Raw genomic sequence first — 12,453 nt, 5'->3', positions numbered from 1 at the left:
CAGTACATCATTGCTACTCAAGAATTGATTATTTCTTTATAGATAATAATTTCTTGCCTATGATTAAATCTTGCAAATACTATGATGATGCTATTGTTATTTTGACCATGCACCTCTGATCTTGGAGCTAAAGTTACTATGCCCCACACACTCACCACAGATGGCATCTCAACCCGCTTCTATTAGCAGACGAGAATTGTACAGAATTTATATCCAAACAAATCAGTTTCTTCCTAGAGACAAATACATCCTCAGAGATTTCTGCAGGAATACTCTGGGAAACTCTTAAGGCCTTCTTAAGAGGACAGATTATCTCATATCTTTCCCACAGAAATAAATTAGAAACCAAGAAAGTAGCAGAGCTAAAAAGCAAATTACTAGAATAGATGAAGAACATGCCAGGCTTCCAAGTGAGGCTCTACATAGGAAAAGGCAGGCTCTGCATTCAGAACTAAACCTCTTGACAACTAAAGAAACTGAACAACTAATTTATAAATCCAGACATCATTACTATGAACACGGAGAGAAAGCTAATAAGCTTTTAGCTCAACAAATTCACAAGCAAGAAGTCCATAGCAATCCCAGTAATCACCAACACGAATGGAGACAAAATCATGACCACAAAAATATAATGCACACATTTAGAGACTACTATAAATCCTTATATTCTACTGAGTTTAAAGAAGACAACACACAATCTAATGCATTTCTGGATACATTACAGATACCACAAATAGATACTTTTAGTGCGGAGGAACTGATAAACCTCTGGCGTTATCAGAATTACTAGATGCTATAAAGTCACTTCAAGGTGGAAAGCAGCAGGCCCTGATGGCTACCCTGCAGAATTTTATAAGAAATTCTCCGCTCAGCTAGCTCCCCTCCTATTAGCAACATTTACAGAAGCCAGAGACAATCAAACTCTTCCTCACACTTTTGCCAAGCATTAATCACCGTTTTCCCTAAACAAAATAAGGACTTATTACAATGTGCATCATACAGACCAATTTCACTTTTGAATAATGACGTTAAAATACTCTCAAAAATCATAGCTAGAAGGATGGAGAAAGTGCTCCCTTCGTAATATCACAAGATCAAACTGGATTTATCAAGGGCGCACTTATCTTCAAATCTTCACGCCTGTTTAATGTAATATACTCACCAACTAAGTCAAACACCCCAGAAATATTATAATCATTGGATGCAGAAAAATTATTTGACATAATTGAATGAAAATACCTTTTTACTACATTGGAGAAATTTGGGTTTGGCCCAACATTTGTGCATGGATCAAACTACTGTATACCAATCCAGAAGCTTCAGTTTGTATCAACAACATTTGTTCAGACTACTTTAAACTAGAGCGTGGTACCAGACAAGGATGCCCTTGTCACGCAGCTGTTTGCAATGCCATTGAACCACTGGCAATACACTGTCGAAATGCTGATCAGATAAAGGGGATTATCAGAGAAGGACTGGAACAGAAAATTTCTCTATATGCAGATGATATGGTACTGTATATATCAGACCCACAAAATTCTGTGCCTGCAGTCTTAACAGCACTCACAGAATTTCAAAAGATCTCTGGTCTCAGAATTAATCTGAATAAAAGTGTACTCTTTCCAGTGAATTCTCAAGCATATAATATTAGATTAGACACCCTACCTTTTATCATTGCAGAACAGTTTAAATACCTAGGGTAAACATCACAAGTAAACATAAAGCTCTTTATCAACAAAATTTGCGTCTGCATGGAAAAAATTAAGCAAGACTTGCATAGATGGTCAACCCTTCATCTCACTCTAGCTGGAAGAATTAACACTGTTAAGATGAATATTCTTCCTAAGCTCCTTTTTATTTCAAAACATTCCAATATACATCAATAAATCATTTTTAAGCAATTAGATTCAACAATAACCTCATTTATTTGGAACTCAAAACATCCACGTATCCAAAGAGGACCCTACAAAGACAAAAGGCGGAAGGTGGCATGGCTCTACCTAACTTCCAGTTTTATTACTGGGCAGCAAACATACAAGCTATAAAGACCTGGACACAAATAGAAAACATACACAGGCTGGTCCACAATAGAAGTAAAATCCTGCAGTACTTCTTTATATTCCCTGCTCTGTGCCCCAATAAATGCAAGTTATCGCAATATACTAATAACCCAATTGTGCTTCACTCACTCAGAATATGGAACCAATGTAGAAAGCATTTTAAGATGGAGAAGCTTTTATCTGTGGCACCTCTGCAAGAGAACCACCTCTTTCAACCTTCAAACATATGCAGTTTTAATATCTGGAAAAATTTGGGATTAACTTGCTTAGAGATCTTTATATAGACAACGTCTTTGCATCCTATGAACAATTACATTCCAAATTTAACATTCCAGCTACACATTTCTTTCACTATCTTCAAATTAGGAACTTTGTTAAACAGAACCTTCCATTTTCCTCATCTTGCACCCTCATCCATGATGGAAAAAATATTGCTCAATTTCAATGACTCAGACACCATCTCTGCAATATATAAAATTATTTTACAGTCCCTCCCTTTCAAAGATCCAAGAGGACACTGGGAAAAAGATCTCTCAATTAATATATCAGAAAAGGAGTGGAAAATAGCAATGCAGAGAATTCACTCGAGCTTCATATGCACAAAGCATACAATTATTCAACTAAAAATTATATATCGAGCACATCTGTCTCACCTAAAACTCTCCAAAATGTTTCCAGGAAGATCCAACCTGCAAACGCTGCAATCAAGTCCCAGCCTCACTGGGTTACATGTTTTGGTCCTGCACCAAATTAACATCATTCTGGAATAAAATTTTTAATTACCTTTCAGACAGCCTTGGTCTCACAATCCCTCCTAACCCATTAACAGCTGTGTTTGGTGTTCTTCCAGTTGGGTTTAAAGTGGAGAAGGACAAACAAACTGTGATTGCATTCACTACACTTTTGGCACGCAGACTTATTTCGCTAAAATTGAAGAATCCTAACTCTCCTCTTTTAAGTCAGTGGGAAATCGATGTTTTATACTATTTGAAATTGGCAAAAATCAAATACTCAGTTAGAGGATCTGTACAGATTTTTTTCAAAACATGGCAGGATCTAATCAGTAATATTTTAGAATAAGCTCTTAAAGCACAGAGGAAGAAATTATTTCTGTATTTCTGTTTCTTCTCCATTCATCTCTATTGGCTTATCAAACTTATCAATTTAGGTATGTTTACAAGCCTTAAGTTTTCCTCCGTTGGCCATGCTCTCTCTCTCTTTCAGGGGTGGGGGTCGACATTCTCTCAATCCTACTTTTTGTAAAAATTGATTGATTTGTATCGAATGATTACCATTAAATTAATAAAAAAATGTATTAATTTATGTACTTTAGCTTAGAATTCCTTTCCTTAATATTGACCCTATATTTCCAAATTATTTTAGCAATTCACGACTTACCAGGCAATCTTTTTTCCCTATGCAGTGCATTCATAATTAATGAAACCTGACCATCTTCTTATTAGAAATATTTTCACCTATGTAGTCATGCAATTGTGAAACTTTCATGCTCAACTTATAGTATGATGAAACTACCAGTTATAAAAAAAATCTTTTCATACATGGTCCTTAAAGCTTTTGTCTACTTCTATTTAAAAATGTATTGATAACCTGTCTCCACATATAGCATGAGTTACAATAAAGAGATTCATCTTGTCATTTCAGTATTGAAGTGCAAAAGTCTTTACATTTGTAACAAAACGGATTTTCCTTTTACATACTGTACCACTTAAGATCAATAAATGAAATGCTGGCGATGACCTCATTTTGATACAAAATAAGAAACCACTTTTATTGGGAGAAGAAACTTCTGACAGAAAAGGAAATGACCCAAAGTGATATCTAAAATAAAATAATAAGCAACAGTCAAATTTACTCTCATTTCCAATGCTACTTAGTCACTGTATTATACTTTCTTTAAGCCTTAATTGCTTTGCATGGTACAAAAGAGCTTGGTATGTAAAGGAATAATTGCCTGAATGATTTAATTGCATTGCCTATTAGTAAAATCAGAGAAATTTTATTTAGGAAGACAATCCCTGTTATACAATACAATTTATTTTTTGTATAGCCCAAAATCACACAAGAAGTGCCGCAATGGGCTTTAACAGGCCCTGCCTCTTGACAGACCCCAGACTTGATTCTCTAAGAAGACAAAAAAAACTCCCAAAAAAACCCTTGTAGGGAAAAAATGGAAGAAACCTTGGGAAAGGCAGTTCAAAGAGAGACCCCTTTCCAGGTAGGTTGGGAGTGCAGTGGGTGTCAAAAAGAAGGGGATCAATACAATACAGTACAATACACAGAACAAATCCTCAATACAGTATAAAAATAAACATTTTAGAAATACAGAGTAGAATTTAACAGCAGATGATATCACATAATTTGCATTATGAACTGGAAAATATACATTTAATTCTGCAAATATTGGAATGGTCTCTAAATCATCATAGGCATCTTTTGGCATTAGAACACACATTTAGAAACCAAAGTTTCATAAAAATTGCATATGCAAAATTATAAATGTCTTACCTTTAATGTTGTTGAGCACTTCCTTCAGATGGCTAAAACTGTTAAGCAGTGGATCTTGCTCTTCATCCTAAATAAAAGATAATTGAAGTATAAGAACATATGTAAATTTCTATCTACCAGAAACATTTTACAAATACAAGAAGTTTATACATCTTCTTGATACACTAGCACCAACTTCTTAAACGTGTTTATCATATGTAAATGCACTTTAACTGTAGATTTTTTTTTGCCTTAGTGGGCACAAAGTTTCAACAGCCACTATGACAAAACAGTTGTGCAGCATTAAACATTAGAACACTAAGTAGGTCAAAGAATAGAAGTCTGCTTGCTTAAGTGCATTACACAATTTACAATGATAGATGAAAAGACATAGTGGATACTCAGAAAATTTGCCAGATCTAATACTCAGTGATCTCAATGTGTCTTAAATAACCAGTAATGAAAAAAACACTGCATTTCTCGTAAAATTAAAATAGTTTGATTCAGACACAATACAAAATTGAAAAGACGTTTTTCCATTAGCCACCCTGTGCTGCAAATGCACCAAAAACAGAAATCTGAAAGGGAATGCATAGGGATTAAAACTAGTTTTAAACAAAAAACTGTAATATCTAAAATGAGTATCTTATATATTTAGCTTGCTTTCATTCTTTTTTTTTTTGTCCTAAACCCCCAAAAATAAAAAAGGTCTAAGGAGTAACTAGTATGCTAGTAAAATTTAAACCAAAATAAACCCTAAAACACAAAGTACACAAACGGAGCATTTGGTGCCCACCTTAGAAACCTCTGACTTTTTCCAGAAATAGTTCCATTATTTTGTGTTTGAATTTCTGGTTTCATAGAACATATAGGTTAAACAAACAAAAAAAAACAGTAGGAAGCAAAAATGTGGATAAGATATGGGAACAATTTTTACAAATATATTGAGACTGGATGGTCCAGTATTTACATACAGTTAGGTCCATAAATATTTGGACAGAGACAACTTTTTTGTAATTTTGGTTCTGTACATTACCACAATGAATTTTAAATGAAACAACTCAGATGCAGTTGAAGTGTAGACTTTCAGCTTTAATTCAGTGGGTTGAACAAAAAGATTGCATAAAAGTGTAAGGCAACTAAAGCATTTTTTTAACACAATCCCTTTATTTCAGGGGCTCAAAAGTAATAGGACAATTGACTTAAAGTCTATTTCATGGGCAGGAGTGGGCAAGTCCGTCGTTATGTCATTATCAATGAAGTAGATAAAAGGCCTGGAGTTGATTTGAGGTGTGGTGCTTGCATGTGGAAGATTTTGCTGTGAAAAGACAACATGCAGTCAAATGAGCTCTCCAAGCAGATGAAAAAAGCCATCCTTAAGCTGCAAAAACAGAAAAAACCCATCCGAGAAATTGTTACAATATTACAAGTGGCAAAATCTACAGTTTGCTACATCCTGAGAAAGAACGCAAGCACTGGTGAACTCAGCAATGCAAAAAGACCTGGATGTCCACGGAAGACAACAGTGGTGGATGATCACAGAATCATTTCCATGGTGAAGAGAAACTCCTTCACAACAGTCAACCAAGTGAACAACACTTTCCAGGGGTAGGCATATCGATATCCAAGTCTACCATAAAGAGAAGACTGCATGAAAGTAAATACAGAGGGTGCACTGCAAGGTGCAAGCCACTCATAAGCCTCAAGAATAGAAAGGCTAGATTGGACTTTGCTAAAGAACATCTAAAAAAAACCAGCACCGTTCTGGAAAAACATTCTTTGGATAGATGAAACCAAGATCAACCTCTACCAGAATGATGGCAAGAAAAAAGTATGGAGAAAGCGTGGAACAGCTCATTATCCAAAGAATACCACATCATCTGTAAAACACGGTGGAGGCAGTGTGATGGCTTGGGCATGCATGGCTGCCAGTGGCACTGGGACAGTAGTGTTTATTGATGAAGTGACACAGGACAGAAGCAAGGCGAAGGGAGGGTTCTGCTCAAATCCAGATAAATGCAGTCAAATTCATTGGGCGGCGTTTCATGATACAGATGGACAATGACCCAAAACATACAGCCAAAGCAACCCAGGAGTTTATTAAAGCAAAGAAGTGGAAAATTTTTCCAAGTCAGTCACCTGATCGTAACCCAATTGAGCATGCATTTCACTTGTTGAAGACTAAGCTTCTGACAGAAAGGCCCACAAACGAAGAGCAACTGAAAGCCGCTGCAGTAAAGGCCTGGCAGAGCATTGAAAAAGGAGGAAACCCAGCATCTAGTGATGCCCATGAGATCAAGACTTCAGGCTGTCATTGCCAGCAAAGGGTTTTCAACCAAGTATTAGAAATGAACATTTTATTTCCAGTAATTTAATTTGTCCAATTACTTTTGAGCCCCTGAAATAAAGGGATTGTGTAAAAAAAATACTTTAGTTGCCTCACATTTTTATGCAATCTTTTTGTTCAACCCACTGAATCAAAGCTGAATGTCTGAACTTCAACTGCATCCGAGTTGTTTCATTTAAATTCATTGTGGTAATGTACAGAACCAAAATTAGAAAAAAGTTGTCTCTGTCCAAATATTTATGGGCCTAACTGTATACAAAACTCAAGGAAGAGCAACTTATAATGGAAAGTGATGGCATGTCATGAATAGGGACATTTTTAATTGGTTTCTCCTTTAACGTCAATTTGAACCACAATGTGAAAGTAAACGAAAGAGGTCAATTATTACTCTTCACACAGGCTGGCATAGATTATGCTGCTGATTTAGTCCCACATGGTCAAGGTGCTTATCCAGTCTTTGCATGTTCTGGAAATGGCAGAACTGCCAGACAAGGAAAGCCATGTATCCACATTAGTGAGATTTTGGGGAAAGCAAAGCCATTTATTTTTATTTTTGTTTCAAAGATTGCAAGTTATGTGCATGAAGATAAAGCTATATCCATCATCATCATCATCATATATTCAGTTATAATCATCTTATCTAGTTCAGGGTAGTGTGTTAGTTTCATTTCCAAAGGCAGTTCACTGAAGTAACAACTACTCATGCTTTTAATTAAGTCAGTATGTTTTCTTTGCCAGCATAATGTGATGTAAAGGTGTGAAGGAATTTAAGGTGGGCCAAGATTACAAGTTTTTTCGTAGGCTCCAGGGATTCTAGTATTAAGTCTAGGGCAGCTGAGTGTGTGATGGATGAGCTGGGGAGGCTTGGAAGTAGGGCAGGGCAATATGGCCAAAAATATTTATCACGATATATATTTGAACATTTGCAATAAAGATATAACTGACGCGCAACAAAATACTTTACAACTCCACAACTTTATTAGTGCAAAAAAAAAAAAAAACCCTTCAATTTGTTTTCACTTAAACAAACATCTGTTTTTATGTGCATTAAAGCTATATAAAAATGTAACAGTGCAAATGCAAATTCCTTGCTGACAGTTTAACCAAAAGGCTTTTTCAGTGAAAATGGGCTGACATATCCTTAACATAACCATGTATAATATCCACAAAACTTAAAAAGAGTTGCTTTGCAACATAAAACAGAACATAAAATTCAAGCCTAGAGTGTCCATAGTCTCACTCAGTGTGTTGGTTATAGTCTCCGCTATGCAGTTAATCATATTGCGGGTTGATACAAAACTAACTCTGACCTCTTTAGTGACCTGGCAAACATATTTAACGTAAATAATTAATTGTTTTACATCTGAGATATATGTGGCTTCATCACACAGAACACTAAAAAAATTTTCTGTGTGTATATTTTTCAGTATGTTAGATTTTATTTCTGATGCTATGACATCCAGCAGCTCTTGCATTATTCTTTCAGAGTTGTAATGTGCATTTTTACCAACATTAAGACTTTTGAGTGGGAAAGGGAGAGTCTGTTGGATATTCAATTCACACTTGCACTACGGCAGGTATGCATTCTCGACATTTCCACATTATTCTCGCCGTTTATCTCGAGATTAAATTCGACATGTTGACTTTATTCTCGTAGTTTGTCATTAAAGTAGAATATCATAAACTAAACTTCATCTTAAAATGAATGTTTAATTTACTAGATTTTCTGAAACCCCCGTCATAAATTATGTAACAACATCTCAACTTTATTCTCGACATATAGTTTTTTTTCTTCACTTTGTCCGTATTTTTTTTTTCTTCACCGTGGCCCTAATACGCTTCCGTACAAAATTCTCAGCAATTCAGTGACAAAACTTTTGCTCAGGACACAGTGTGCAATTCAAGGGGTTCTGCACACTTTTTGCAATATGGACGCAGGTCCAAATATGAGCAAATACAAGAACTGCAGATGGGGTCAATTTAAACAGTGCTACAAGGATTTTTGCACACAGAACACACCTAATGCTTAAACAACTGTATGTGTATATATTGGTTTGCTATGTACTTTACAAAAAGAGAGCTGCCGTACGCTCAGCCGCACTACAGACTGCGCTGACACTGAGAACAGAGATATCACTTCCTGACGCCTTTTTTCTGATATCTGACAGGCTCGTTTCACTAGACTTTTTTATTTTATCAGACCTCCTCTTGCCCGCCCACCTCCACATCCTCTTTGCTTGTAAACTGCCGCTTAGCTCCCACTATTAGCATGTACAGCCCCCTCTCGCCCGCCCTCCTCTCCCTACTCCTTGTAACTGTATTAAGCTGCTACACCCCCATTGTTACCATGTACAGCCAGCTTTCGAAACCCCACCTCTCTATAGTCTTTGCTTGTGAACTCTGCTTTGCCTCAACACCCACTATTAGCTGTAGCAGTATTTACCCAACCGCCTGCTCGTCCCTTGCCATCTCTGCAGATCTTTGGCTGTCATCTCACAATGTCATGCGAGAGGACAGTCGGGCGCTGAACTAAATTAGCCGGGCGCTCGACGCTAAGGAGAACACTGCGTTATAATTAACTTACCTATTGCAATGTGCAGGCGATGTCCGAAGCATGAAAGTCTGGTCCAGTTGTTGAGTCTGCGGCCTTCTAGCGTTAGCCCGTTATGGTGCGTCACACACACTTGTTTTCCTCCTGAAGATTCCACTAGCTGAGGAACTCTTTTAAGCCTTTGGCTATATTTTCCCCAGTATGGTACTTGGGGGGGGAAAAACCTGTTTCAAGGCACTTGTTTTGTAGCTTCCAGTCTTTGTCCACGTAGTGTATTGTGAGGCTCATATAGGGGTCTGATGTTTGGCTTGACTATCTGTCCATGGTGGACGCAAAAAACTCCAACGAAGATAATGCATTTGACACCTCAGTGCTGGACCTCTTCCTGCATAGCAGGCAAGGCAAGTAGGCGACTTTAGAGAAGTATTTCTTGGTGGGCAGCTTGTAGCGTGGATCAAACTTTTTAAGCATCTTTGTGAAACCTTCTCTTTCCACGCTCTGAATGGGCATCATATCCCTGGCTAAACAATGAGTCACTGCATTAGTTAGTTCCCGCCAGCGTTTGCTACTTTTGTCACAAGGCGTGCAGCTATTTAAAAGCTCACCGATTGTTTGGTTGAGTCAGCTTCTTTGGTCTCTCCACCACGCTAGTTGAAGCGGACGCCTCTTCACGTGCTTTAACAACTTTGTTGTACTCCAACAAGTGCTTCTGCTTCAAATGGTGAAATAGGTTTGTGGTGTTTCCTCCCTTCGCCCCGCTTGCATGTTCAACAAAAAATTGTGCTTTGTTGGGTATCTGACGGGCGAAAACCAAACTAGCTCCACACCACTTAAGTTGCACCATTTTAACAAACCAATTCTGGTTCATCCGTTTCATTCAACGATCCGCTTTCGCCCTTCTCAATCTCCGTCGCCATGCTAGCACCGCCATATGATTATGAAAACAAAGGCACTGCGCGTCGCGCGTTTACTGCCTATTCTATTGCGATATTTCGTTTTCTTATCATTGCCTAACATTGTACCGGTATTACCATGAAAGTTATAATATGGCCCAGCCCTACTTGGAAGGAGTTGAAATTGGCTCACTTGACCCAACAACTGCTTTTTTGGTTTGTACCCTCGTTTTTAATCACTTGGATTTTTACCCTTTTAATTAGATTTATTTATTGGAAACATTGTACTATTTATTTGGACAGTATTTTGATTGTTTTAATAAAGCACTGAACACTTTGCACCATCCTGTTGCCTGGAGTGTTTTGTCCCAATCTGCCATGCTCATCCAGTTATGTTATGGACATTGTTGGGTTCAAGAAGCTTGGTACTGGCCCTTCATTTAGGACTCCATCCCCAAGTATTACCTACATTTAACAGGTTTTCATAATAATAAAATAAAAAATAGAAAAAACAAAACTACTGTCGTCCAAAAATAATTATTTTTAACAAAATCGCATACCCCAATTATTGGCAGCCCAAGCAATTCTTATGAGCAAAATGTAAAAGAAGCATTTTTCCAACTATATGTTAATTTTTTAACACTAGAATTACCAGAGCCTACGAAAAAACTATCGTTTTTTCTATATACACACAATATATATATACACATACACACACTCATATATAAACATATATATACATATACATACATATCTACATATATACACACACAGCTATTACATTATCAGTGCAATCGCTGCTTGTTAAAACGGATAACCGCTCTTACGTGCAAGTCTGCGTGGATATTATGAACTATCGTATTTGTTCAAGTTCTATTTAAATTTTAAATAGAAGGAATTTTTATTTAGTCAACAGAAATATTTTTGGTAGGAATGGTAAAAACAGACAGGAATATTATTCCTGAATAAATCAACTCAAACCTAAAACAACTTATAATATTTTGCTCTCCATAAAAATATATCCTGTCTAAATTATACAAGTTAGAAATAAAGTAAACGTTAAAAGAACAAACATTCAAATTTCTTTACTCTTATGTAATTTTATATAAAAAATAAACTTAGATTTTAAATATCCCAAAAGATTTTTGCTCTCCATAAAAATATATCCTGTCAAAATTATACAAATTCAAATATGAACATGCTGCATAACAAAACCTGGAAATATAAATAAAATGTGTTCCTTTCAGCAATAACAAATCAAATCATTCAGTTGTCTTTGCTCATATGTCATTTTAGAGCTGGACGCCTGGCATCTTTTTGGCAACAGGTTCGTTTCTGTTTGGTGTGAGGTTCTGTGTTGTGGAGATTCTCAGGATGGATTGCAGGTGCTCATCAGTGAGGCGACTCCTGTGTGCTGTTTTGTTAGTCTTTATCACTGAGAAGAGCTTCTCACACAGATATGTGCTACCAAACATGCACAAGGTTCGAGCCGCATGTAGACGGACTTTTTGTTCTTCAAAGTCACCAAAGCGCCGTGCAAACTCAGTGCTCAGTTTATCAGCAAAGTGCGTGTTTGGGAACACCGTAGTGCGACTTGGTTTAACATTACTTGGCAACAGGGAAAGTGGGGCAAGTTGCATTTGTGTCTCCCATAAAAGCAGCTTCACTTGAAATCACTTTGTGATTGTTGCAGGTAAAGCGTCCGCTGAAGTGTCAGATTCTTATTTAATTCTTCTGCTTTCTGTATCTTCTGCATTGCATTCAGGTCTTTCAGGTTACCCTGATGTTTTGTCTCATAGTGCCGTCTTAGATTTAAATTCTGTAATTACAGCCACATTAGCTCCACAAATGAGACACTGCGGTTCAGTAAACATATACTCAGCCTCCCATCGGTTTTAAAGGCTCTATTTTCAGAATCAACTTTTCTCTTCAGCATCGTGTGAGCTAGCCGCAGCAACTTGCAGCATCATAAGCTAGACTTGATTAACCGGTAAGTGTTCGAAGGCAGCTGAAGCTGCATTATGGGATCTGTAGTTTATTGTGTTACCAGCGCTTCATATACCGGGCCATTAATAACAATAATACAGTATATAAAAT

At 37.0% G+C, this 12,453-nt stretch overlaps 1 protein-coding gene across 5 annotated transcripts in view; it reads right to left on the bottom strand.

Moving 5' to 3' along the window:
- Positions 1–12,453, bottom strand: part of gbf1 (golgi brefeldin A resistant guanine nucleotide exchange factor 1) — a 334,724-nt gene that overhangs the window by 273,944 nt on the left and 48,327 nt on the right. For all 5 annotated transcript variants that reach the window (XM_039753120.1, XM_039753118.1, XM_039753111.1 and 2 more), the window contains one exon: positions 4,587–4,653. In XM_039753120.1, coding sequence (XP_039609054.1) covers positions 4,587–4,653 — 67 coding nt within the window. The remainder of the gene's footprint in view (positions 1–4,586; positions 4,654–12,453) is intronic.

This window comes from Polypterus senegalus, chromosome 1 (assembly GCF_016835505.1).
Source record: "Polypterus senegalus isolate Bchr_013 chromosome 1, ASM1683550v1, whole genome shotgun sequence".
NCBI classification, from domain to species: Eukaryota; Metazoa; Chordata; class Cladistia; order Polypteriformes; family Polypteridae; genus Polypterus; species Polypterus senegalus.
The sequence above is the reverse complement of the archived record's forward strand: the minus strand, read 5'-3'. Positions and strand labels throughout refer to the sequence as shown.